This window comes from Cygnus olor, chromosome 20 (assembly GCF_009769625.2).
Source record: "Cygnus olor isolate bCygOlo1 chromosome 20, bCygOlo1.pri.v2, whole genome shotgun sequence".
NCBI classification, from domain to species: Eukaryota; Metazoa; Chordata; class Aves; order Anseriformes; family Anatidae; genus Cygnus; species Cygnus olor.
This window is the reverse complement of record NC_049188.1, coordinates 9,112,235-9,138,705: the sequence shown is the minus strand read 5'-3', so window position 1 is coordinate 9,138,705 and position 26,471 is coordinate 9,112,235. Positions and strand designations below refer to the sequence as shown.

The 26,471-nt window shown below is 49.8% G+C and overlaps 1 protein-coding gene and 1 long non-coding RNA gene across 2 annotated transcripts in view; one reads left to right on the top strand and one right to left on the bottom strand.

Moving 5' to 3' along the window:
- The window catches only part of TBX4 (T-box transcription factor 4), a 32,717-nt gene extending 7,297 nt beyond the window's left edge, over window positions 1–25,420 (top strand). Inside the window, exons 4-9 of the mRNA XM_040532420.1 lie at window positions 5,625–5,744; window positions 7,402–7,549; window positions 17,671–17,823; window positions 21,200–21,288; window positions 21,763–22,004; window positions 23,387–25,420. Of these exons, the coding sequence (XP_040388354.1) occupies window positions 5,625–5,744; window positions 7,402–7,549; window positions 17,671–17,823; window positions 21,200–21,288; window positions 21,763–22,004; window positions 23,387–24,009 (1,375 nt within the window). The 3' untranslated portion in view covers window positions 24,010–25,420. The remainder of the gene's footprint in view (window positions 1–5,624; window positions 5,745–7,401; window positions 7,550–17,670; window positions 17,824–21,199; window positions 21,289–21,762; window positions 22,005–23,386) is intronic.
- On the bottom strand, window positions 21,857–23,563 carry LOC121057785. Its single transcript, XR_005813958.1, has 3 exons — window positions 23,428–23,563; window positions 22,075–22,215; window positions 21,857–21,991 (listed from the first exon to the last, which is right to left on the bottom strand). It is a non-coding gene; the product is annotated as an uncharacterized LOC121057785 (long non-coding RNA).
- Window positions 25,421–26,471: the final 1,051 nt, after the last annotated feature.

Genomic DNA, 26,471 nt, shown 5'->3' with positions numbered 1-26,471 from the left:
GGCCAAGGGAGTTGGGCTGGCAAGGGGGCAGCTTTCCCTGAACCACGCAGCACCGGGACATTGGCCATACTCTTGCGTGGTTTCTTTCTGTGGTGAAGCTTCCTGCGCTGATGCTTTCCGTCCTCCTGCACATTGGGACCTTCCCCGCTGAACATTGGTGTGGCAAAATGAAAGCACCAAGGCAAGAAGCCCTTCCACGCTTCAAGTCAGCATGGGGCAAAGAGAGGAAATGTTTCTAGACCGTGAAACCAGCCATGCCGTTAACCAAGTTCTCAAGTATGTGAGAAACAATGTTTTATTTAAAAATTAGATGTGCTAGCCAGAAAAAAAAAATACAACCTCGCCATTCCAAAATATAAAAATCCTTTAACTGTCTGACCTTCTCATCACTAGGTCATGGTCCTGCCACCAGATAAATCTCTCCTATCTGTCCATAGACTGAGAGTTCAATGTTGCTTGTGTTAGTGACAGTGAATTTGGGGCTGAAAAATGAACTACTGATGAGAACTCCTGTTGAACCTGTATTGTTTGTTATTCTGAGGCAAGGATCTGGCATGGGCTAATCCAGCACTTCAAAGTTAACTGCTCTTACTTTGTATACAGAGCGTCATAGCGGAGTGGCGTGGGTGATAAGAGAAATAAGGGACTGAGGGTTAGGATACACTGGGAAAATGGGACCCTGTTGAAAAACCCTTTGATCTCTTTAAAGTATTTTCTGAAAGCAAGAATCTATCAAAAAGGAAATGCCATTTAAAAGGCTAAAAGAAACAGCTGACATCCCCAAATTTGTTTTAATTTGCCCCGGAGAATATTATATTTAGAGATGCGTTAAGTCAATGGAAGAAATATTTGTCAAAAGAAGGGAAATTAGGAAAAAGAGGAAAGGTCATCAGGATGAGAACGTGGTTCTTGAAGCTCTACCATTCCATTTCTTTCTCTTCCCGCCTAACAATGAAGACGAGCAATAGCATCCTTAAGCAGCCATGACCAATTCTCACGAGGAATTTGGGGCTATGCTATTCATTATTGGCTTTTTAGATGTGTGATCTTCCTTGCTGCTTAGGGAATATCACTGGAGACATCTCCACATGCCCAGCAACTTCTGAGGAGGTGGTCCTCCAGCCGTGATACGGCATATTGGCCAAGATGTCAAGTGATTTTTTTATTATATTTTTTTATTGATTGTTTCATGACCTGAACTGCCATAGGCATCACCTTCCCAGACAGTGCTGTGCTGGAGCTCCTGACCAGCCAGTCCCTTAAAGGCCTCTTTACTTGGTCGCCCCAAAGTCAAGGGTTGTAAAATCCTTGTTCCGTTGAAAGCCCTGTAGAAAACAGGACTTCAGCTTCTGAATGGCTGACAGGCTATGGGACGTTTTTACCCCTGAGAGGACAGAAGAAAGCCCTTGGTAGTATGAGAACCACCATCCACAGCACGGGACACACGGTGAGCTCCAGTCTGCTTCAGAGAGCACCGATTCAGCCTCTGGTGGGGACGTGACTTGGGTTGCTCCAGCAGGACTCACGAGCCTTGTTTCCAAGCAGTTTTCCCCATGGAAACACCAGGCAAGTTCCTTACTTACCGCGGGTGGGCCAGAAGAAGGCCCCTTGCTCAGCAGGAGCATCGGCAATGTCTGCTTCTGAGCAGGACCAGACCCTTGGGAGCAGAAGGGGGTGAGGACCGAGGGGCATGCAGAGGCCACCCCATCACCCAGCAGTGCCAAGACATGTCCTTGGGACATGCATGTCCTGGCGAGCAGCATAGCTCGGGGTGGTTGGTGCTTGGATGAGTGTTTCCAGCCCTTTGATCAGCCCTGATGCTCTGGGCTTTGCTGGCTGCTGTCCCCTGTCCCCAAGGCCCTGTAGGACCTGGGAGCACCGCGGGCATCCTGTACCTACCGTGCTGCTCACAGCAGGACCAGGACACAGGTCAGATGCCCATGGAGTGGCCAGGCCTGGAGAGCCCGAAGGGCTGGGAACTGCTGCCCCGAATGAAAGCAAAGCCTTCCTCTTATCACTCTGTCCCAAACCCAACCAACCAATTACACATTAATTAAACTTTTTTTGAACATAATAGGAGCTTTGGCTCCATGTCAGTAACTGCTCCATGGTCGAGGGGATTGGATGGTAATAGAATAAATAAATAAACAAGAGATGCTTATTCTAACAGTTCATTTTAAAACAATTTGTGGATATCATGTAGAGATAAAACGTGCCTAGCATAAACTTAGCTAAGCAATGACTGCTTCATTATCAGAACAAATAATTCACTAGCACATCATCTTTGAAGCTTGGGAGGGCTACAGAATTGTGCTGCTTGTTTATTTTCCTGGCTTTTACTGTTTTTGCTACATTTCATCTGCACCGAGCAGTGGGGACGGGTTTAACTGGGGCTGTGGCCGGGCGGCGCGGGCCCCGCTCATCCCCTCGGCTCTTCCCAAGGCACCAGCCCTGGCCCCAGCCCGCTGCCACTGGGGCCAGCCTGGCTGCTTTCACCTCAGGGCAGATGCGTGGAGCGAGGCAGCGCAGCCTTTATCCTGTGGTCGCTTTCTTTGAGGGCAGCTCTGTTGGGGAAGCACAAAAATGTCTTTGCACTGAGGTGGGAGCTGGCGCCATAGCTGTGCCCTGCCACTGCTGGCACCTCGGGGCATAGAAATGTCCCTGTCCCCTGCTCTGATGTCCAGCAGAGGGTTGTGAGGGGCATAGGAGACCGTTAAGATGCTTTTGAGGAGTCTGCGTGGTCCCGTCTTCACTGGCAGAAGCGGGTGGTGGACGTGTTCAAAATCAGGGCCTGCTGGTGCTTGGCTGCTCACGCGGTGTCTGCCTGTGCGGGGTGGTCACCCAGTGCTCCGCGGGGCTGTGGCCACAGCCGTCACCCTGAGTTTGTGCGTGGGTTGGACAGGACACATCGTGCGGGCCTTCTGGAAACAGGGTGGAAAGGGAGAGACACAGGCTGTGGGACGGTGGCGGCATTTATGTGCTCAGGGCCCCAGGACACTATGTCTGACCAAGCTTTGGATCTGAACCAAAGCCGGAGAGACCAGCAATTGCTGCTTTCAATCTCCTGGTTGCTGGTGGCTTAAACTGCTGATGGTTACCCTGTGCCCCGTGTGTGTGCCCAGAGCTAAACCCCGGTGAGCTTCCCCGCTGCAGAGCGGCAGCGTGGCTGCTGTCACTTGGGCAAGTCCCAGATTCACCATTTCTGTGACCGGTTTCCATACGGGGAAGCTCTGGCCAGGTTCGGGTGGCATGTGGTGGCAGGACTGAGGGGGCAAAGCACCAGGCTGAGCCCTGGTGGCACCTGGCGAGGTGCTGGTGAGCCTTCGTCGTGGCGATGGAGCTCCTCAGCCGCTGCTGGTCTCAGCGCGAGGCTGTGGGCAATGGATGCTGAAGCAAGCTATTGTCAGGGAAATCTGGCACCACGGAGCAGGCGAGTGCTCCTCATCCTCTGCGGAGCATGCCCATCCGCAGGAGAGTTCCTGCCTGCAGAGCCTTGGCAGAGCACTGCTGCGCCTCCAGCCCGCTGCCGCGCGGCTCCGTTGACCCGCCGTAAATTTGGGGAAGCAGGCAGGTTTTTGGCCACTTCCCAGGGCTCGCCGGGAGCTGCACGGGCCCACGGTGGGCACGGCTGTGCTGCTGCAGCCCCGCGGCTCGGCTGGGGTTTCTGCTCCCCTCTCCTGCAAGGAGCAGGACGCGGTGTTAGGTGCTCACGCGCCCTTTTTATTTTTATTTTTTCAATTGAAACTCTATATGACTGCATTTTGTTGGACACAGCTCTTCGATTTGTCATGCCTTCCCACCAGAAATGCACAACCCGTGTTTGTATCATATTGCAAAGAGATATTTACTAAACGACTCCCTGCCAAGGGGTTGAGAAATATGTTTTCATTAAGAAAATTAAACTGACAAGTCCCTGGACAGCACATTAGTCGCATATATATTTTTTTTAAAGGTCAAAATGCAGCAGCTAATAATAATGATGAAATGTCCTGCACAGCCAAATTACTAAAACCTACCCCATGTTTTCCTGGAAAAGAATGCGGGGAGTTGGCAAACGTGGCCGAAGCTCGGCTGTTGACTGCTTAGCCCAACGCTACCACTGCAAGATACTGAGCATTTTGCAAGTTAAGCAACACCTTCAATCAGATGCGAGTCCCCATTTGTTATCCTTAAAGAATTTCTGCTGTATATATTATAGTAGTACTTTGGCTCTTTGTATTTATTTTAGAGGGCTATACTAAAGAACATTATAAACTCAGGCATGTCCATGCTGTATGAAGTCCATATGCTGAAGCTTAATTTTAAATGCCATTAAAAAAGCACTTAACATTTACAATATATCAGTCCGGCTACTTTAGCAGCTTGGATGTACTACAGTAAATGAAATGATTGAGAAAAAAAAAGAAATTCAGAAGCTCGATGTTATAAAAATCCCCGATGCAGGATGTTCTCTGGGTACAATGCAGCAACTGTCAAATTGCATCAATCTCCTTTCTGATTTTCAATCTATTTTTCCTCTTTTAGGTTTCATTTTCGAATGTAATTTTGAGGCCTAATTTTTTTTTTAAAGTCTTGGCATTCAGATTGGATTCCTTATGCAATTTTTTTCAATGTGTGAATTGGGCTGTGTATTCGTAAATTGAAATGTCCTACTGTATTTATACAGGTGCTTACCTGTATGAGGACAAGGTTAAGAGGAGTGCAGAGTTTATGAATGAAAATCAAATACGGACATTGGTAAACCACCCCTTTTTAGTCCCGGCTAATTACATGGTAAACATCTGGAATTTATGCAGGGTGTGTAAAAGAGTCGATTGAGATGATTTCTAACAGGGCCCATTTTGTTGCCTTCTCCCCAACCAGCGACAAAATGGTGCTGCCGAGCCGGGGCATCTCGGCTGCAGGAGGGGATGGCAGAATGGTCTGGGCGTCTCGTGGAGCAGTGACATCAGGGTTGGGCTCCTTGTTAATTACCGCAATTACAGTGACTGCAGGATGTAGCCATTTTCATCCTCCATCCTCTTGTGCTGATGACAAGGAGACTTCACAGCGGGTTGCTGCCTTGGCTCCCAGCTTGCTCAACTGACTGGATCGTTATTTTTTATTTTATTTTATTTTTTTCCACTGTATGAGGAGGATGTTGGGAAGATGGAGCCAAGAAAATAGCCGCTCAGAGAAAGTAAAGTGCTTGCTCCTGCAAATCCTGGCTCCTGGTGCTTTCAAGAGCTCAGGAAGCCCATGGAGGTGCCTGTCCCAGTCAGGGCCATCTCCATTAGACCATGTATATACTGATTTCATGGCCATAGCTTTATTAAAAATATATTCTTTAATATTTCATAGATTCCTTATGTATGTAAGATGTGTATACACAGCCTTTTATGATACACTGTTTTTGTTTTTCCGCATTTTTGTGCTAGCCCTTTGCACAGCCCGCGGCCTGGAAGGGCTGAGTTTAATTCAGGTGATGTCTAAGTAGCAGTAATGTTTTGCAGCTCATTTGTCCTAGCATGAATTCCTCACGTGCTGGTGGTGGAGCTGCCTTTTGGGGCGCTGCTCCAAGCTTTCCATCAGTCCGAGCTGTTTTGGCTTGCTCACTAACGTGTTAACCCTTTGCTTTTCCCAAGGAGGATGTTTCCTAGTTACAAGGTCAAAGTGACTGGAATGAACCCCAAGACCAAGTACATCCTGTTGATCGACATCGTCCCAGCCGATGACCACCGGTATAAATTCTGCGACAATAAATGGTAAGAGAACATTTCTGCATTTGCTTTCCTTTCAGTAAGAATTGCAATTGGATGGACTATTTGTGCCTTCCCTGGATGCCAACGTCCCAGAGCTCGTGCATAGAGCAGTGATAGGTGCAACAAGCACCAGGGGCTGGAAGTTAAAACCAGAAACATTCAAAATTAAATGTTCTGAACAGGATGGGTGATTACCTGCTGGAGCAAACTGCTAACACAGCTGGTGGATCTCCAGAGTGAGAGATCGGATGTCTTTTCAGAGGAGATGCTTTAGGTCAAGCATAGGTTGTTTGGCCTTGTGCAGGCATCAGAGGGTGAAGCCACAGCCTGTGCCAGGGCCTGGACTGGGTGATATAATGGTCCATTTTGGCCTTAAAATACATATCTATGTCTGAAATTCCTTCTCCTGTACCAATATTTTGCATTTAGGAGGTCAGCTACGAAGTAAAATGTGGGGTCATTTACTCCAAGCCCTGTTCAGTCACGCTTGCTTCAGCAGAAAGGAGCAGCTCTTCTGCCTACTGCAGTCCAGCTCCGGACCCAGCTTTTTTCTTTTAATTTATTATTCTTCCTCCAGAGTTTCTTTCTCTTCTCTAATTCTTCCCTTCCTTGTGTTTTTGATAGTAAAATTACTTACCACAGAGGCAAATGGGTTTATTGCTTACTGACAAAGGAAGCGTGTTTTTTTCTCTCTTGGTTTTTACCCAAAAATATGCCTAGCAATCTCCCTGACTGAGACTAGGCTGTGCTTTTTCCCCATACCTTCCGCCTACTGCTGCATGGTGAAAAGACGAGCAATGGAAAACTTTGTAGTCATTTTAATGGGAACAAGCCCAGTGACATCCTATAAAACTGCAATAATTTACTTGCACATTAGGGCTGCTCCAGTTTTTAAAAATTCCTTTTCTACTCACTTTTGTCCTGGAGTGCCGCTGGGTAAGAGGAGTGGACTGAGGGCCTCTGCAGCGCCCAGTCCACTTTGTGTTTTAACCATTAAGCCCTAGATGATGGATAGTTATTAACTCTGTTTAATTTAGCTTTTGCCAGCCCTTGAGCTGTTTCCCCTTTTCATTTTATTGCTGCTGGAAAGTCTCTGTTGTTTTTGGTAATATTGCTTTTATTGGTGTTTTATAAGAGGAGAACAATACACAGTAATGGGGCAGTTGCCATTAAGGGATGCATCAGAGCGAGATTTCACATCCGTGAACGTTAGCGGTGGGTTTGATGTGTGGGCAAGGGCAGCTGGCAGAAGGGATGTGAGGGCAGAGCAGGGCCAGCACCCAGCTCCTGGGGGCAGCCCCGTCCCATGGGAGCCACGGCCCCTGACTGCTGTTGGGAACCTTCTCCTGGAGAAGTGTGTGGGATCATCCCCATCTGCAGGATGGCCTTGGAAGGCTTCTTCCATGGCCAGGCCTCTCCAAAAATCGAGGCAAGATGTTCTCCTTAACCCATGTCAACATGGTGACACCACCCCAAGGAAATGCCACGTGGAGCTGCGGAGATCCCAAACCCTGCAGGCAGCGGGAGCCTCTCGGGGCCTGGCACATCCCCCAGGACAGGGCTGCTCCGGGGCCCACAGGGGGTGGTGTGGGCTCAATGGCAAAACACCGTGACATGGGCTCTGCTCAGGTGATGCAGTTTGTAACTGCTGTGTTTGCAGGATGGTGGCCGGCAAGGCAGAGCCGGCCATGCCGGGGCGGCTCTATGTCCACCCCGACTCGCCTGCCACGGGCGCGCACTGGATGCGGCAGCTGGTGTCCTTCCAGAAGCTGAAGCTCACCAACAACCACCTGGATCCCTTCGGGCATGTAAGAGATAAGTCCTGCGAGGGTGCTGGCTGGAGGGGGGCCGCGGTACTGAACGTGTGCGGATGGGGGTGCTGGCGGGGGTGACCCGGTTGGTTTAACTGTGGGTAGCAGTACCTGTTCTGATGTGGCTGGGTGTGGGGATGCTGAACGTGATGGGCAGGGGAGCAGGGTGACTGCTGGCTTCCCCTCGCTGAAAGGCAGTGTCTGCCGGATGCCACTGACCTTTTATTTTCTGCCTGGGAAGTTTCCAGGCAGTGCTGCAGGATTTTCAGCCTGGCCATTGCTGCGCAAAGCGCACGCAGCTCACACAAACAGGTTGCATAAACTTATTATTTTCCAAGCTGGCTTTGGCAGCCCTATAAAAGATCGAGTATTTTATTTGGAAAATCTTAATTCATGTGTGTTGCAAATGCAGAAGAGGGAAGTGCACAGTTATCTACCCCGGTGCATGTAATAACTGAGACCAAGGGCCCCTCCAGACTGCCAGGCAAGTGGATGCTTATATAATGCATATAAAAACGGGGACCTCTCTGGTTTTCACTGCCTGAGCTGAAAGTCCCATAAAAATAAACAAACCCCACTGGCTACAGAAAGGGAAGGTAGGCTTCTAAATCCCTTTATGTTTAGTGCCATCAGCTCCTTCTAGAAACACAGGTAAGAGAGTCTACTTTTATCCTCATATCTGGGTTTTAACCTGCCATGCGTTTAGGCAGCAGCACTTTGCAGGGTGGGGGGCTGTGAAGAGGTCCTGAACGAGGGCACAAATAGAGCAGAAGGGTGTCTGCCGTGCCTCCGGCCACCGAAGGGCTTATTTTCACGTGGAGTAAATTGTCACGATGCCACTGAACAGCCGGGCAGGAAGAGTGAAATTCTCCCACAGCTGAACCGGAGAGAGGCAGGATAACCCTGGCAGTTCAAAAAAGCTGTTAAGGAGCCAGAATTTTTTGTCGCACTCATAATTTTCTGCAAATTTCACACTCCAGAAAGCACGTGCACGCATCCTGGTGCCGCGGCGGAGCCCGGCCTGGCAGCAGCATGGGGCTGACCCTGCCCCAGCCTGCTGACCCCAGGGGAGCATGTGTGAGCTTCAAAGGCACCTCGGCACCATTTCATGCTGACATTATTAATCACAGGCCATCTCTCCCCTTCACTCGGCTCTAAGGGGAAAAGCACCAAGGAAATGAAAGGAAAATAGCTATGCTGGGGTCGCACAGTAGAAATTACACAGAGTCCGCACATGGCAGAGCTCAGGTGTCCGTAGCTGCACCGACCTGCTTGCTTTGCATGTGTTATTCCTGTACTCTTGTTTTTTTTTTTTTTTTTTTTCTCTTGGTTAGCTGTGTAGCTTAATATATTGCTGTTTACGTTGTAAAATGTGAACCATAAAACGTACAGGATGTTCGATGTGGCCGTAAAACAAACAGGATGTGCAGTGTTGTTTTTGCAACTTTCAACGCTTGCTTTTCCCGACTTTGTCATTTTTTAACTGCCATTTTAACACTGCATTTTCACTGGGAAGGGCTTCTTCCCCTTCTGATAAGTGCTATGCCCTCCTGTGGAGCTTCACTGGTGACACAGAGGGGTCTCTGTTTTGCAGCGTGGCGCAGGGCTCTGTCCCCTGGTGCCACCGGAGCTGTCCTGCTCTGTAGCACAGCCCAGCACTGCTGGGCTGACACCGCTGGGAAAATGCCTGGAATAAATCGTCCTAAGTGCCTGGGTCACCGTGTGGTTCAGGCATTGAAAACCTGCCTCGCCATGTGGGATTTAGCCACTTCTCTGACAATTCCTCTTTGGGCTTCTAAATTAATGGTCTGCTTTTGAGAAACCCGGACTCAGTACTAGGTTAGGTTAGCGTGAATTTTCATAGCAGGAAATCCTGAAAACCATTCTGCTCCTGTTGCAGCCGCGGCTGATGTCCTTGGGACAGAGGCAGAGCCTGCCCGGTGCGGCACGGCCCGCCCAGCCCTGCCTGCTGCTCGGCAGCGAGCGCATTAAATTACGAAAAATAACAGCTTCTCATTTCTAGGAATTTGTTCCCAGCGATCGCAAACCCTCTCTTAAAGCTGCCTAAAACAAACAAGTCAGAAAAGCCGCACGGCTTGTTTGCCTTCTCGTGCTCCAGCGAAGCTTGCCTGCCATTTCCTTTTGTCTTTGATTTTCTCCAAACCTCAAAACCATGCTGAGAGATTTCTCCGGGCTGCCGCTGGTGCTTGCTTTGGGTGTGTGTGCAGCTGCCAAGCCAGACCCCGGCCCCCAGACCCTCCCCTGCCCAGCACCCCACAGCATCGTGCGTGGGGAGCAGAGGCAGCGTCTAGCTCGGGGTGGCATGAGGCTCCCAGGAGCTCAGTGCTGGAGCACCAGGGGCCGCCGGGCTCTGTCCTCGTGCCGGAGCACTGGGTGCCTGGGCCTCACCTCACGGCAGGCAGCAATTCTGCATCATTCTGGTGAATTTGTTGAAAATCAGACCCCTGCCCCGACTCTGGCTGCTGTGATAGCTGCTTAACATCATGGACGAGCGGCTTGATGCAGTTCATAAAGAGAAGTGTAGCTACAATTGAGGCTTAAATTAAGTAAGTTAAACAGCTTAATTAATAAGCCGTGGAGCTGAAGCCCATGCTGCAACCCATGGAATTAGACTGAAGATTATTTACGTGGGTTGTCGGAGGGGATGCCTTACAGGCTGTGCTGGAAAGCCTTGCTTTCTGACACTGATCCTGAAAAACCCAGCCGCCAACCGCTCCTCTGGGCGCTGGTCTCCAAAACCACGCTCCAGCTTCTTTCCCCGGCCAGTTATCTTTTGTGGTAAATGATTAGAGTTACAGGCGGAGGCATAGGAGGCATTTTTCAATGCAGACAAATAAAAATTTACAGATTTTAAATACGAAGAAATTAAGTGCAGAGCTCTGTAATCTGCACGCAAAACCCTCCGGGTGAGCCGCAGCGAGCGCGTTTTGCGGCAGGGAGGCTCGTGCCCGCTCGCACACCACCAGCCGAGTGTGGGCTGTGTATGTTACTCTTGGGGGATTTTTCAACCATGAAAGGCTTCTTTCACACCGGGCTTAACAACTGAGAAACGCTCACGTTGAGAACGGATTAAGAAATCGGCCGTCGCTGTAACGTTCAGCTACGGAGAGGTGGATCAGATCCTGAAGAGAGCATTGTGAGCCACCTACGCTTAGAGAAAAATTGAGATGAATGCATTTTTTTTAAAACCTCCACGCATGGAGGTGATCGGCTGGGTACAGCCTCGTGTACCCCCGCATGGCTGCCCGTGGCTGTGGGGCTGAATTTGTCCCCTTGTGCTGTGCCTATAGGGATGGGGATGGGGACGGGGACGGCTCCGTGGCATCGGCGGTGCCACCTCCCACACAAAGCCCGCTGTGCATGCGCCGCCCAGGGAGCAGCTCGCTGTGTTTCCCGATGAAAAATGAGAATTGCTCCTTCATCAGGAACCAGGTTATGTCACAACACGTGCTAACGGAGCAGTTAGCTAGCACCAGCTGTAGTTTAATGCACAAAAATAACCTTTCGGTTGGAAAGGACATCAGGACGCTCGTATTTCTTTCAGGAGGTTAGCTCAGGGCGTGTGGGGAAAAATTGAGCGAGTCCTGACAAACACTTCCGTAGTGATAAATGCTCATGAATGGAATTCCACTTTCTTCAGAGGTTTCAAGTATGTAAACAGCGGGGTGGAGGGCGCCCGTGAGACAGTCCTTATGGACCCGGGCCCTCTGTGAGAGCAGGACACTGGTGCTGTGGGGAGGTGGCTGTCCCGTGGGACTCACTGAAGCGATCGGGCTTTTTTGCTGTTTCTCTTTGGGCTTTTTTCCGTCTCCTGACACAAGGTGTTATTGAAGCTGCTGAAACTGGCAGCTCTCCGAAGTGAAAATCATTTTCTTTCCTTTCTTGTGCAGTGCTGAGCATGTGGCAGTGGTGCCAGGGCACAGGTGGCACCAATAACCCCGGGGCACTTGCACGCCCCCAGGCCTGGCTCCCCAAACCCCCACAGCAGTGCCCGGGACTTGCGATGCTGCTGGGTGCACAGGGAGGTGTGCTGCTCCCAGCATTGGGCACCGGGGGAACAGGACAAGCAGCAGGGGTTAAGCACTGTCCTTAAACATCGGGGCTGCTACAAAGCAGCAGAAACTGTTAATTAAGGCAGACTTCCATTTTTTTTGTGCTCCGTGCGTGCTAGAGAGGGAGGGCATGAGGCTGCCTTGCATGCGATGCAAATAGCCACTAAAAGAGTGCCAGCTTTTGGTGCTGCAGCAGGGAGGGCTCCAGTTTGGTCACTCCTGAGTGGTCACCTGGGACATTTGCAGTGCTGAAGTTCGGCTGGGTTTGGATTGTTCTCCTGAGGACTGGCAGCATGCGGCACTCCATCCGCAGAGGAGGTACTCAGGGGACGCCGCCTCTCCAAATGCGACCTGTGTGGAAGGAAATAATCTCTGACCTGCAGCCCCCTCCTCCTCCGGCTGCAGGCAGGCTCTGAGCATACGGAGCCATGGACAGCCGGCGCACGTAGGCGTGGAGAACCGCTGGAAAACCGCAGCAGAGCGAGCACAGCGCATTGGGGGCTTTGCTCTTGTTGTTGTTGTTGTTAATGACTCCACCGAAATCCAGCCCCTGCCAGAGGGATCAGCCTTTCTCATGGGCTGCTGCAGTCAGGCCGGCTTGGAAAGAGCGATAGCATCGCATCAGTATTTCTGGCAGGCTTCCGCTGGGACCGGATCAATTGGAAATTATTTTCGTTTTACAGAATACATAAAAATATTCCTGTGGAAAAAAAGACAAGTAGAAGGACAAGTAAGTGGAGATTCGAAGTGGAGACCGGGACAAATGACACTGGAGATTAATTTAATCCCCCCCCAGCACTGAGCTGCTGCACGTGGTTGTGGTGCGCACGCTGCACCTGCCTCTGCGGTCAGCACAGCTCTGTACCTGCTGCCAGCAGGCAGGGCCGCTTTGGTTCCTGAGCTGTTATGGGTGGTCTGTCACTTCTGCTATCATTTTAAGTGACATTGCTTGATTTTCTTGACCCAAATCCATTATTTACTAGCTTTATTCTCTACTACTGACAAGTTTGTTATTTCTCTCCGTATTTCTTGGTTTTATATGTTCATCACTGAAAGATATTTTTTCCTCTACACTTGGGGTTTCCCTCTCACTTTTCGATCATTTAATTTTAGCACTTTTCTCTCTTTGCTTGCCAGGTGCACTTTAATTAGGTTCATGTCCTCTTACTCTTACAAAACCCCAAATTCAGTTTAGGATTCTTTGTATTCGTTTGCTTCACACTTTGCAGCCAAGCCATTTCCGCATGGGGATGACACCACGGACCAAACCCAGTTACATGGGAAGGTCCCAGATGAAGTTTTGTGTTGGCTGCTGTGCGGAGCAGGGTTACGTGTGGCAGGGCCCAGCACGAGTTGCGCAGGGATGAGCAGATCCACGTGTCATTTAAAGAGCTGGGCAAGAATGGGCCAGGGGGTGCTGGGTTGGAAGGGAGACTTGCATCTCTTGTGTTAAATCTTTTTGTTCTTCCTTTGCTGGTCTATATCAGCCAAGTGTGGTGGATTTTTGCAGTTTAACTAGAATCAGACTCCGAAATCTTCTTCCAGCCTTGGGTGGGAAGCTGGCCTGGAGAAGGAGAACGTGACAAGGTCACGGCAGGCAAAGGAGCTTTGGTGTCGGTGGGTGAGAGTGGTGCGGGGCAGCTCAGGGGGGCTCTGGCAGGTGACATGCCTGGCACCCACCCGTCCCTCTCCATGTGGAAATTAGGAGTTAGTGTGGAAGTGAAGTTCTCCACTGCATCACTGTATCAGGAGCTTGGGAATCACCACCATGAATTTCAGCTGACATTAGACAAAAAAGGACCGGGAAAGAAAGAAAAGAAAACTAAAAAAAAAAAATCGCAGCTTTGGCCCTCGTGCAAGGAACAATTTGTGTGAGCTCATGTTGACTCTTTTCCCAGGATTTTCCAGCCTTTCCCTCTTCTCCCCATTGTGCGGATTGCCAGGATGAATGCTCGGCATGGGGCGGCTCCTCTCATGCACCGGGGCTGTGCGGGGAGAGCGCGCTCAAGGTGCGGGCACAGCTCTCGGCTCTGTGCATGGAGAGAGGTCTGGAGAGTCCTGAAGCTGACTGGAAACAGACAGAACGAGGGACAGGAGACTTTGGAGCTGCTGTAGAGGTTGCCCGAGGGCTGGGGTATGGTTCTGCTGCTTGCACTGGGGTCCCGGCACGCAGTGGAGGCGCGGGGAGCTGGCAGGTGGGACGTGATTTCAGGCTCTCCGTGCCCACCAGCAGGGAGGAGGCACCTCTGGGTCTGCTTTGAGAGGCCACGGCCTCGTGGCTCCTTGTCCTCCTCTTCCAGGGCTGGTTTTGTGGCTTTTTTCCAGGCGGGACTGCGGATCCCCAGGTCTGGGGCTGGGCCTTTGTGCTGCCGCGCCGCGTCCCGCCTCGGCTCAAAGCCTTCTTCGGTTTAGAAAGAATAGAGGGAAGGAAGAAAGAAGCAGAAAATGTATTAAAATGAGAGATTTTATATTAGTTATGTGATCCCCTGGGAGCGACCATAAAATTATGTGGCTTTTTCGTAGCCATTTACTATTCAATATAAAAAGGGCAGTTGCCATAACAACCACTGCATCATATGACATCTGATACCTTGGAGAAACAGGGAGCGCTCTTAAATCAACTCCCCAAATTTCATATGAAAGCAAATACATTTTACTGGTGATTTCAAGGATTGCGACAGGCAAGGCAGGACTGTACCCAGCTTCTGGCCTTTGGGCCCCATCCTGCAAACTGACAAGTGCCTTCAGGCCCCGAAGCTGACATTACTCAGCAGTGCACAAGATGAGATGCTCACAGAGTGTTTTCCTAAGTAGCACTAAATAGAAGGAGCAAATGACACCATTTTTTTGACATTTGTTGCTGACCGGGGAAAGCCAGAAAAACAACAACAACAAAAAACCCACCCTCTAAGTTCCAGCTGCCAACTGTGTGATCAATACAAATGAGTGAGATGGGGGGATAAAAAGCCCCACCGTGTGTGTAAGCTTAGCCCGGAATTTGGAGGCTGTCTGTCATGTCTGATGGGCATGTGTCATGTGGGGAGCCCAAGGACATCGCCCTCCAGATCCCAAATTTGGGTTTAGCCATCTGATTTGAGGAGCCTGATTGGGATATCTTTTTGATTTACCTTCTTCTTTAAAACACCTCTTTAGTAGCTACCATTCTTCAAACTGTCCATATTTTGTACTGAAAATGGTTCAAAAAGGCCTGACCCTGAACCAGTCCCCCACGGCCTCGCGACACAGGGACGCATAACTCCAGCATCCCCGTGTGGCCCAGCTCTGGCCCGTCAATTAAAATACTTTTCATTTTTTGTTACAATTCTTTAAGTTAATCTTTCCACTGATGTTCGTCACTGGAGTGGAATTTACATTTGTTTTGCGTATTTTTAGCCAACGACCAGTTTTCCACAGCAGCCTTTAAAACTATTTATCCTGGATTTTTGGCATTTCACTTTGCACAGGCGCAGGGGCTTGTAGCTAGGGTTTAGGAGGCTTTTTGGAAGGATTCGCAAGGGTTGTGGACACACGGCCTTTAAGCCAAGCATAAATAAGGGGGGCTACTTGTGCAGGCACCGCCTCCATGTGCAATTCCTCAATTTCCAGCATGTGAAACATCAGCTGTGGGAGTGTGGGGCATGGCAGCTGTTCCCAGGAAGCTGTGCCCTTGCCACCCTTGCCCGTGCCTTTTCCGCAGCTGTGGGCTCATGCCTGGATCCACGGGAGGGACCATGGCGGGTCGGCTGGAGCAAGACGGGCACTAAAGCCCCCTCTGGCAGATAATGCTGCTGCTGTTCTGGAGCAGGAAGGCCGAGGGCTGTGAAGCACCTCAGCCAGGCTTGTGCTTGCACAGGGCACCTTCAGACGCAGCACTGTAGATAATTATGTGTGTATATATATATATAAAATATATATATATATATATACACACAATATATATAATATAATATATATTATATTATATATTATATAACTATATATACCATTTAGATATATTTTTTCGCTCACAAATATCAAGCGGCTCAAAATGAACCTCCAGGCGGATTTGCAGTCACAGCTGTAACCATGAGCATCTGTCAGAAATCCTTTCCTGGAGGCTTCTTCCAGGCTCCAAGAAGTCATCTTGTTAATTCCGGGAATTGTTTGGACTCCTTGGGCTTAAAGAGGTTATCAAAAACAAAAAGAAAAAAAAAAGGATTTTTTTTGAGGGGTCATCATGGCCCCGTGGGTACTCTGGAGGGGGAGCTGGGAGACAGGCTGTTCATCCATTCCTTTGGAATTCTCAGTTAAGGTGGTTTTCTTTGGTCTGCTGGAGACTTGCTCTGACTTGGGGGCCCAAGTCACCTTGCCAGGCCTGGGCAGCCAGGGACAGGAGGTGAGCAAAGCGTAGCATAGCTCAGCCTCTGCTCCAGACAATCCGTAGTTATTGGCCTCAGTGCTTAGTTACTGAGATTTGAGAGCTTCAGTGCCCCTTCCCATGAAAGCCCGAGCCCTCTGGCGCTGCTCATCTCGGCGGTTTTACGAGAGGCTGATACATGAAAGCGCAGAGAAGGCTGCAACCCAGAACCTGAGCCGACCCTCCGCTCTCCAGCCCGCATATCAACAGCTGCAAAGTGGTTCGGAGACGTGATGCAAAGCTGATAAAATGCCAAAAATTCCTCATTCTCTCTCTTGGGGAGCAAGGAGGGCTGTCTGGAAAATGTCAACAATAAAAATTGCGTTTAAGTGGTATATAACGCAGCCGGCTACCGTGGGCAGCTCTGTGCAGGCAGGCGGAGGGCGTTACAGCCCCACGCGGCACCTCCGCTCGGCTGAGCAAGGGGAGGTGTGCTAACGCCACAGCCAGGCTTGGAGCAAACGGCTTCTGTTTCTTAGCAATCCTCATTTATTATCGGCTAAATCCACAATTTGTGTGACCGGTGGAGCTCTGCTGCTTTTGGCTTTGCCTGCCCGTCCATCCACCCGTCCATCCATCCATGCACCCACCATCATCTGCCTGTTTCTCCGTCAGCCCTTGAAGCTCCAACCTGTGCTGGAGTTCCCTGCCGGATCCTCTGCCATGTCCCCAGTCGGCTGGATGTCTCCTGCAGCCGCTCCGGGTGCTGGGTGCCGGCTGGGCTCAGGACAAGCTTGCCCTGGGAGCGGCTCCTTGAGGCATTTGGAGAGAGGGGAGAAAAGTTTGAAGTGTGGTGTGCTAAGGAAACGAGAAGCACGCAAAGAATCTTCTTTGCCCAGAGAGAGGAATAAAGGCTTCTCCTAAAACCATTCCATTCCTTAGAAGAAATTCTATTTCTTTTTCTGGGACACGCGGGCACTTCCATTCTTTGTGGCAGAACAATGCTGCAGTGGCCCCCTCCGTGCTTTGGCAGCCCCATGAGTGCCCCTCCTGCGGCAAACCCCAGCGAGGGCATCCCGGGACCTCGGTTCTCCCTCGCCTCCCCTCACCCCCCTGCGCCCGTCCCTGTGTCCCACCTGCAGAGCTGCAGGGGGCTACGGGGTGCCTGGCCCCAGCCACCCGCGTGGTCAGCTCCACAGCCAGGAGGGAGAAAACCCTGCTGGTTTGTAGTTTTCTTTTAGCGGCAGATAAAAGGTTTTTTTTCTTTTCCCCCCGTGGTTTCTGTGATTTTTTTAATTTTTTTTTTTGCCTTTGCTAAACTGTGTATTTTTCAGCTCAGTAAAGAATTTATTAGGAAACTTTATGGATCAGTCCGCTGGTGAATTATATATATTGTGCAGCTTCAACGTGAGCTGGGAAAAAAATTTATGGCTTTTTTTCCACCCAGGCTGACTCTGTCCAATAGCAATAAGAAAATGAGAGTTTAGTAGAAAAGCTCTAAGTTCAGCATAACAGCTCTCACCAGAGCAGCAGATACCTTCTCTGCCTTGGTTCATACACATTTATGTAACCCCACAATTTGAAAGCAAAGCTGAGGCTTAGCACTAGTGGGCTTTTGTGTCCTGCTAGCAAAGCCTGTCAAGTAGCCAAGGCTCGTCTTTTTTTTTTATAAAATTGAATTGCTCACTTTAGCATCAATTGTTTTCCAGATCATTCTTAATTCAATGCATAAATACCAACCGCGGCTGCACATTGTGAAGGCAGATGAGAACAACGCTTTCGGTTCGAAGAACACGGCCTTCTGCACCCATGTGTTCCCGGAGACCTCCTTTATCTCGGTGACCTCCTACCAGAATCACAAGGTACGGCACATCTGGGTCTGAAGGTGCTTGGGTTGGGGCTGCGTGATCCTACAGCTTCAGTCCTCCGCGGGTGCCCAGCGGGGTTTGTGCTCGGCCGGGGCCGGCCGAGGAGGGTGGCTGGGGTCTGTAACACTACTGAAAGCTCCTGCTTTAAAAGACCAGTTCCCATCCCAGCCCTGCAAGCATTAAGCACAACCGAAGAACCGGGAGGATGCAGCTAAGGAGAAGCATGAAAAAGCATTGGGTAACAACATCCTGGCGAGCCCTGCTCGTCCAGGGACTAATGAATCGGGGCGCTCATAAACTCCAAGATGTCATTCAAAACAGCAAGCAAATCTAATAATGACTGGTAAAGCTTGCTCATAAATCTGCAGCGAAAAGTAATTATAGCATGTGTGTTTAGTGAGACACACAAGGAATGTAACCGTAAAAAAACAGCTACGAGCCTGCGCTGTGGTTAGGACATGAAGGCAGGAGGGGCTTTGGGTGTCTGTGTTTTCTTTTTTGGGGGGATATAAAACACAAAGGGCTTGGTCCTGCCCTTTCTGCCTGGTTCTGGATGCCCACTGACTGCAGGGTTTATTTTTTTTCCATTTCTTTTCCATGTGGTGTGGTAGGGGCAGCACCAGATCACGCTCCCGTATGAGTGGCAGGAGGTGCCAGCGGTGCCGGCAGTGGGCTGAGGGGTGAGGGGGAAGCAGAGGGCTCGGGTGGTGGGACCGGGAAAAGTGGTGTTTGTGTCTCCTAGTGCCTCCTTCCCTCCTGCATCAGCCCGGGGAGCTGAGGCCGCCCAGCTGAGGGCAGGGAGGTTCCTGCAGCGCAGCCCTACAGCGAGGTGGTGCCAGCGGGTTCGGTGCCCGGTGTCCTGGCAGTGGGGTTTTTGCATGGGGTGTGTGGTGGAGAGGGGGCACAAGCATCGTGCCCTGCCAGGCTGTTTGCCCCTTCCCTTTACAGGGGCAGTGGTGGGGTATGGTCTGCTGGCAACGGTGGGTACTGAGCCAAAAGAAGTGACGAGCAGGAGAGGCAGTTGATTGTCACATTCCTGTGACAGCAGGCACGCTGTCACTGCTGCAGGGTGAGGAAGGGGCTCCAGGCTGCGCTCCCCAGGCCACTACTGCCTGCCTGCCTGATTGCACGAGCACCTTCTTCCCTTTGGTTTTTGTTGCTGTGAAACAGGGCTAGGGGGGTGCTGATCAGATGGAGTTTTTGAAGCACATTGGGACTGGTAAAGAAAGGGACCAATCGCCAGAGCCCTCCTGGTGCCCCGACTCTGTCATCTGCCATTTGTTAGAGGACCAGCTCTTTTTCTAGACATTCATAGAAAAATCCTCCAGGAGCAGAAACATATGTGAAATTTTTCCTGCCCAATAACCTGACCAGACCTTTTCCGCCCAAGCAGGATGCCTGTATGCCCTTTGATGCTCGAAGCACAGAGTCCTTGCAAGCTTTTGCAATTAGTGAGCCAGTTAAAGGACTCGGAGTAGAGCCCTGGGTGTGTGTAGTATGGAAAGACAGAGAAAAGAGGTCCCTATTTGGACACCAAAGTGAATCCTGTTAGAAAAGTTGTAGTTGTTGGTGTAAAATGACCGGTTGCCCAAACCTGGTTAACCAAAAAAGGCTCGAAAGAGCTTATTTAATACGCCCTTAAAATGTCTCACAGGTCAATAGGGCCTTTCATCCCTAGGGTTCCCGAAGTGCTTCATAAACTTTATACTTCCACTGTCCCCGCCACGCGAACACCTCATGGGGCGGCCCCGCAGGTGCGTCCGGGTGCAAGGGACGAGCTCGCCGCCCTCCCTACAAATCGCAGCCACTGAGAAACAGCAGGATGGCTGTGCTTATTCCCTCGGGCATCAACGATTGAAATGCCAGTCTGGGCATCTTTTAGAAAACAAACCGCAGAACTATGTTTAGCTGAGGAATGCCCAGCCAGCAGGACGTGTCCCAGTAAGTGGACGGCCTTCTGAGCAAAACCCGAGGGCCTCTGTGGCAGGGGGGACTGCGAGGCTCCGGGATCGGAGGGCCAGCAACCCCAGGTGCAGGTTGCCCAAAGCTCCCTCCTGGGCCACATGAAGCCAGGGGACCGCTGTGACAAGGACAGATGACACCCTGATGCTGCTCATGTCAGTGGAAAACTCCCCCCGGTGTCCACAGGGCCAGGATTACACCTCCAAATTCGCTGTACAAACAGACATTGGATCGCTAATGTCGCCCAGCCTAACAGCAATTGCAAATTACTAAGAAAACCAAAAAAAAAAAAGAGAGAAAGAAAAACGTGAAGTAATGGAAAAAAACGTATTTTTTCAGCAGGAACAAACTCGTTAAAATGTGTCGTGTCTGAAGGGGGCTGCTGGGAGCAGCCAGGCTGGGCGCTAGGGTCACTATGTAGCAGAACGCCGTGCTGCCGTGCACCAGAGGCTGGTCGGGGGCCGGGAAGGCCCCACACACCTCATGGCCCATGAGCTGGGGGGGAGCTGCCCCCAGCCCCACCGGCGGCATGGGAACGGCCCCAAGTGGGCCAGGTGGGGCCGGGAGCACCCGTGCTGGGCCCTGGATGCAGCCCGTGCCCCGCAGACCACCCCCGCCCCCCCCCCCGGCACTGATAGGAGCAGCACTCGTGGCCGCCTAAATTCACATGTCAACACGTTCCTCCCCCGTCACCGAGAGCAGCCAGCTCTTTTCTGGGGAGTTTTTTGGTGTTGGTTATTTTTCAGCGTTGCTAAACGTGTGGTCATTAGCTATAGCAACGCTCTTGGCAAGTCATCTGAGCGCAGAACCTGCTTGTCACCCTCGCCCCTAAGATCGGATGCAGGCTGGTGTAAGGTCACCCCTCAGGTGGTCTTTGTTGCTGCCCGTTGATCTATGCAAAATCCTTTATTAAAGAGGTGCTCGATTTTATTTTTTATTAGTGGACACTGGACACGTACTTACCTCTCCCCAGCGTTCTTGACAGCTGTAAGGCTTTGGTTTGTGCTCGCCTTACAAAAGGAAGGGGCCGGGGACAGGGTTGGCAAGGGAAGGCTGTATTTACTGGGGCTGTTGGCCAGGTGAACTGTTTGGTTTTTTTTTTAAAGGGAAATTTCACGTCAGCACAGAGATTTTTTTTTTTTTTTTTACAGCATTTTCAGGAGGTGGCAGATCTTTCACAGTTCCATTACAAAAGCTGAGCTCCACCAATACTAAGTCTATTCTATTTTAATGTATTTTGACCATTTTGCTCTGTATCTCTCGGGGGAAAAGGCAGCTCTTGCAAAAGGCAGCACCTTTCCCTTGCCCAAAGGCAAAGCACCGTTTGAGTTATGATTCTTCTCACAGAGGAAAAATGACCAAGTGATCTTTTTTCAAATGCTTTCTGCTTGGTTTCCTTCTCTTAAAGATAACGCAGCTGAAAATTGAGAACAACCCCTTTGCTAAGGGATTCAGGGGAAGTGACGACAGTGACCTGCGCGTGGCACGACTGCAAAGGTACAGCGGGGCCGTGCGAGGATGGGTGGGTGGACAGGAGGGACAGACAGACAGGAGGGACACATGGACAGGAGGGGCTCCACGGGGCTTCCTCTTGCCCGGCTGGTAGTAGCTAGAGAGCATCCCATCACGTGCGTGTCTGTGCACAGGTGTGAATACAACCATGTGCTGCACTTCTTTGAAGAAATTTTTCAAATGCCATGGGGGCACCCAATTTTCTTGTATTTGGGGGCATAGGGGCACTTAATGCCCTTATACCTCTGAAATGCTCTTCTCTAGTTCAGTGACACACTCCGTGTTGTCGTCATGCCTGCCCACACCCAGAGGAGTTTGGTGAGGGTGAGCTCATCGTGCTTGGCAAAGGGTATTGCAGTCGTTGGATGGGGACGCTCTAAGGAAGCCAAACTAATATTTCACCCTTCTGTTAATGCTGATTGCTGTCTAACCGGTAATAATTTTTCTCACCTCCTTTAGCAAAGAATATCCAGTAATTTCCAAAAGCATCATGAGGCAGAGGTTGGTGTCCAGTCACGGCCAGCTTTCAACAAAGCCAGATGTTAACCCACTTCACGGGAGTCACCAGACCCTTCAGCATTATCAGTATGAGAATGGTGCTCACATGCAGTTTGCAGCCTCAGATACTCAAGATCTGCCACTCAACACCTTCACAGCACAGAGAGATTCAGGGCTCTTCTATCATTGCCTAAAAAGAAGAGGTAACTAGAATTTACAGCTAGAAAAATATTAGAGCAAATAGACCTAAAAGCATGGGCACTGAAAGCTTACCATTAATTCCAGTTTGTTTTCTATCTGACTCGTAGGCCTTAATCTGCAAAGTGACCAACGTGTTTTGGAGCTGAGTTTTTGGGAAGTTTTTTGTTAGTGGTTTTGTCCTATAGAAGGCAAATTCAGCCTCTGGAGTCAGAGCTGAAAAACAAAACAAAACAAAACAAAACAAAACAATCAGAACACATAATTCAAATGGAATGAAGCTACACTGGAAAATTATAGCTTGCTAGAATCAGCTGAATTAATAATATTTGTTTGGAGGGGTCCTTATCTATCCTGAAATGTCCTGACACTGCCATTAGCATTAACGAAGTTGCACACATTGAGCACTTTCCAGGATGAAGCCATTAGCAGTTATCTCGATGTCTGCAGATTAGTGGGACTCTGGTGGCTGTGTGTAAGCATCCTTTCCTCCTTATCAACTCGTTCTTAAGTTTAAGCGAACTGTAGCTCCATTCTCTTCCTTTTAGTCCAGCTTCAGATGAGATCATGGCACGTTTTAAGTTAAACGGAAAATTTCTGCCCAGCAAAATCCTTCTATTTGCATGTCTCATTGGCTGCTAATTTATTTAAGCTGTGAGAATCCTCTGATCGTGGGCAAATGAGGAATCTAACAGCACCAGTAATGAGGACTGCAAGGCAAATGTGTAATTTTAGCAGATGTTTAATCTGCAGATGAGTTCACAAATTCATCCGGAGAGTGTTCCTAACAGCTAACAGAAGGCGGCCGGCGAACACCGCCGTGGCCATCACAGGAATGGGGTTGTTGCTTCTGAGCATGAGGCCTAGGGGAGGGACGGGCGGTTGGTAAAGGTCTCTTTTATCTCAAGATATTTCTGCAGCTTTTGACATGAATCTCTGGGGAATGTATGGTGATTTTTGCAATGACAGGAAGAAAGGCTGTGATAAGACCCTCTGAGAGACTTCTTGAATTTGTCAGGGGTAACGCTGCAGCAGTGTCATGGACCTCTGTTATCTGGGTGAACGTGAAGTAATCTCTGATGTGAGAGTAGTAGGCCAAGTCACTTACTTAACCTGATAAATGTCATCAGAGTGCTTTGAGGCTGATGGGATTACTCTGACATTTGCAACACAATGTCGTTGTGATATTGTACATTGTCTTTCCAAAGCAAAACAGTTTAAGCAAATTAAGCTGAAAAAAGAGCACCGGTAATGTAGCAGAATAATCCCAGATTGCGTGCTTGGATTCTGAGGGGACTTCATATAAACCCCAGCGGCTCTTTCTGGGTTGTGGCTGAGCGCTGCCGCCCCGGGAGCTGCTCCTGAGCACTGATTTCTCTGTTCACAGAAAGCGCTCGGCACCTGGACCTGCCCTGCAAGCGCTCCTACCTGGAGGCCTCCTCGTCCGTGGGAGACGATCACTACTTTCGTTCCCCGCCGCCGTACGACCAGCAGATGCTGAGCCCTTCCTACTGCAGCGAGGTGACTCCGCGGGAAGCGTGTATGTACTCTGGGTCTGGGGCCGAGATCGCCGGTGTGCCGGCAGTGGACGACTTGCCGCCTCCGCCTCCCCCCTTGAGCTGCAATATGTGGACTTCTGTCGCACCTTACACCAGCTACAGTGTTCAGACAATGGAAACTGTGCCTTACCAGCCCTTCCCCGCCCACTTCACTGCCACCACCATGATGCCGCGGCTCCCATCCATCGCGGGGCAGGGCTCGCAGCCCCCAGGGAACAGCCACTTCAGCGTCTACAACCAGCTGTCCCAGTCTCAGGTCCGGGAGCGTGTCCCTCCTTCCTCCTTCCCGCGGGAAAGGGTGCACCCATCTGTGTGCGAGAGAAAGCCCCCCTCTCCGCACCTAAACGCGGCCAACGAATTCCTCTACTCCCAAAGCTTCTCCTTGTCGAGGGAGTCGTCGCTGCAGTACCATTCAGGAATGGGGACTGTGGAGAACTGGACTGACGGATGACTCCGCGGGCCCAGGGGTGCCACAGTTCGTGTTACTGCTCCCGGACGGTGTTAAGCCAGCGTTGATACCTGTGGGTAACTTGCACTTCGGTGAGACGAGTGTGCCTTTCCAGAGGGGTTTGTGTGCGTGCAGAGCTCGTATCTCCAGGCACACGGAGCATTCCGACTCCTGTCTCGGAGGGCTGGATTCATCAGCCTCTCACTGACTTCCGAATAAATTAATTCTCGCGTCTTCGTTACTGATCCAGTAGAAACCATCTTCATGACTAACAAGTGAAGTAGCTAGTCATTTGCTTTCGCCTATAACATTAAACATCCGTAAGCAAATTTTGGCTACTGTGGAAAAATACGAGCTTCACTTTTACGGTACTTGGTTCGCGAAGTCACAGAATCCCCTAAATCAAAGGAAAACGCCATCTGTTCTGCCGCGTAGCTCCAGGACTGCCGTAGCAGCACTTACTGGGCTCTTTCCATCTGCAGAAATTCCCTTTCTCCTGAAGTGGTGGAGCCTGTGCGGGTGCTGGGCGTGGGGCAGCGGGCTCAGGGAGCTGCGGTGCTGCTCCGGTGGCTTCCCGGCGCAGCTGGAGCATGGCGTGGAGAAGAGCAGGCCCCGATGCACAAGCGTCTCCTCTTCCCCCCACAGCACCATCTTTCGTGGCTGTGGGAGCCCGAGAAGCAAAACGCTATGCCCCAGGCCAAACGGCAAATTAATTGCAGCATTAGGAACAGACCCAGTGTCTTCAGACTCTCATCCATTGATTGAATCACACTTGCTTATTGCAATATATTTATGAAGTTTAAGCTTAAAAGTCGCTAATACTTTCCAGAAACGATTTCTGTATTTGCTGGTCCTTGATTTCTTTCGTATTCAGCTGAAATGCGCCTTTTGTGCTATGTTTTTTTTCTTCTGCAGCTAACTCAGAAAGAATTGTTTTCAGCATAAAGGAGGCATAGAGAAGTGGTTTTTAATTGGGGGGTGGGAGTGGGAAGAGTTCCCATTACCTGTCAGGCTTTACAGTGTACAAATATTTGTAGAACAGGTAAAAAAAATCTGTAACCAGTGTATACATTGCTACTATTGTTTACCGTGGAAGTATCTTGAACTGACTCCAGTGCTGGCTTTGCCTACAGAGTGCCGAGAGAATCGCTGAGCCGACACACGTGGCAGAGAAAGCTGCGCTCCTTATGGACCCAAACTCCCATCGACTTCACCCAAAAAGCTCTGGAGCAGGGGCTGCCTCCTGCTCCAGCCTGTAGTGTACAGCATCCGTCTCGCCAAGTGTCCTGGCGCTGCCGTGGCTTACCTGGAGGTGACAGCACAGAAATGGTGCTGGGAGTCTGGTTCCACTAAAGAGCGCAGTATTTGAGCCTTAGTCGTGAACAGCGGGCTGGTGGTAGCTTTTTGCCCCTGCTTCCCACCTGGGCAAAGGCAAAAAGCTGAAATACAAATTTGGAAGTCGGGAGGTGCTTCTGCGTTTGGATGGATCCATTCCAATGAGGAGAGGCTGATGAATGAGGGCAGCTGCTCGCAGTGAGACAACCCTGAGGCCACTAAGGTGGAGGTCGTGCTTCAACCCGGACAGTCCTAAACACCCATTCAGCAAACGATATGTGTGACTGGTGTGGATTTTGTAATCGGATTTTGGAAATCACTACAATTTTTGCATGCTGAATAGCTATTTATATACATATATATATTATATATATATATAAATATATATATATATATCACAAATGCAGGCCACGTGTCCAATTCAGCTTTGCTTTTTACGAATGAAATACTTAATAAAAATGAATGTTGCAAGTTTTTTTTTTTTTGAAAGACATCTATTTAAGATTTTTTTTTTTTATTACACACCTTTGATGTAAAAACTAAGAATTGGTTAGATAAAAAACATATATACTACAGATAAATCTTTATTAGAAACCACATTAGATACAGGTGGTGTGGAATTTTTAAATGTTTGTTACATAGCATGGACATTTTATTTTACATATCAGAACATAAAGTCATTTTACTACTATAAACTGTCTCTGGGTGCATTTCAATAATTAGTATAAAAACGTTCCGTGGTGAATTACTGGATGCCGCGTCTGTCTTCTGTTTCCTACTGTCTGATTATACCAATTAACACTTGCCCAAAATTAACAGTTGACCCTTTACACCCATGCCATAGCTACACCAGCAAACTTTAACTGCCCACTGCAAGACTAAATTTTTTTTTTTGTTGGTAGTATTCCTTTTCTTTTTTTTTTTTTTTTTTTTTTTTTACGGACAATGAGCACTGCTAGATTGAAGTTAAAAGTAGTTATAACAGAAGCAGCAAAATGATGCTCCCATACTTATGTGTGGACCAGTTTCATGTACAGTGGTGACGTACAGGGCTGGGGGGGGGTGGTGCCGCAGGGGTCTGAGGGTATCGGCAGCCATAAGATGAAACACTCGGGTCATTCCTCACCATG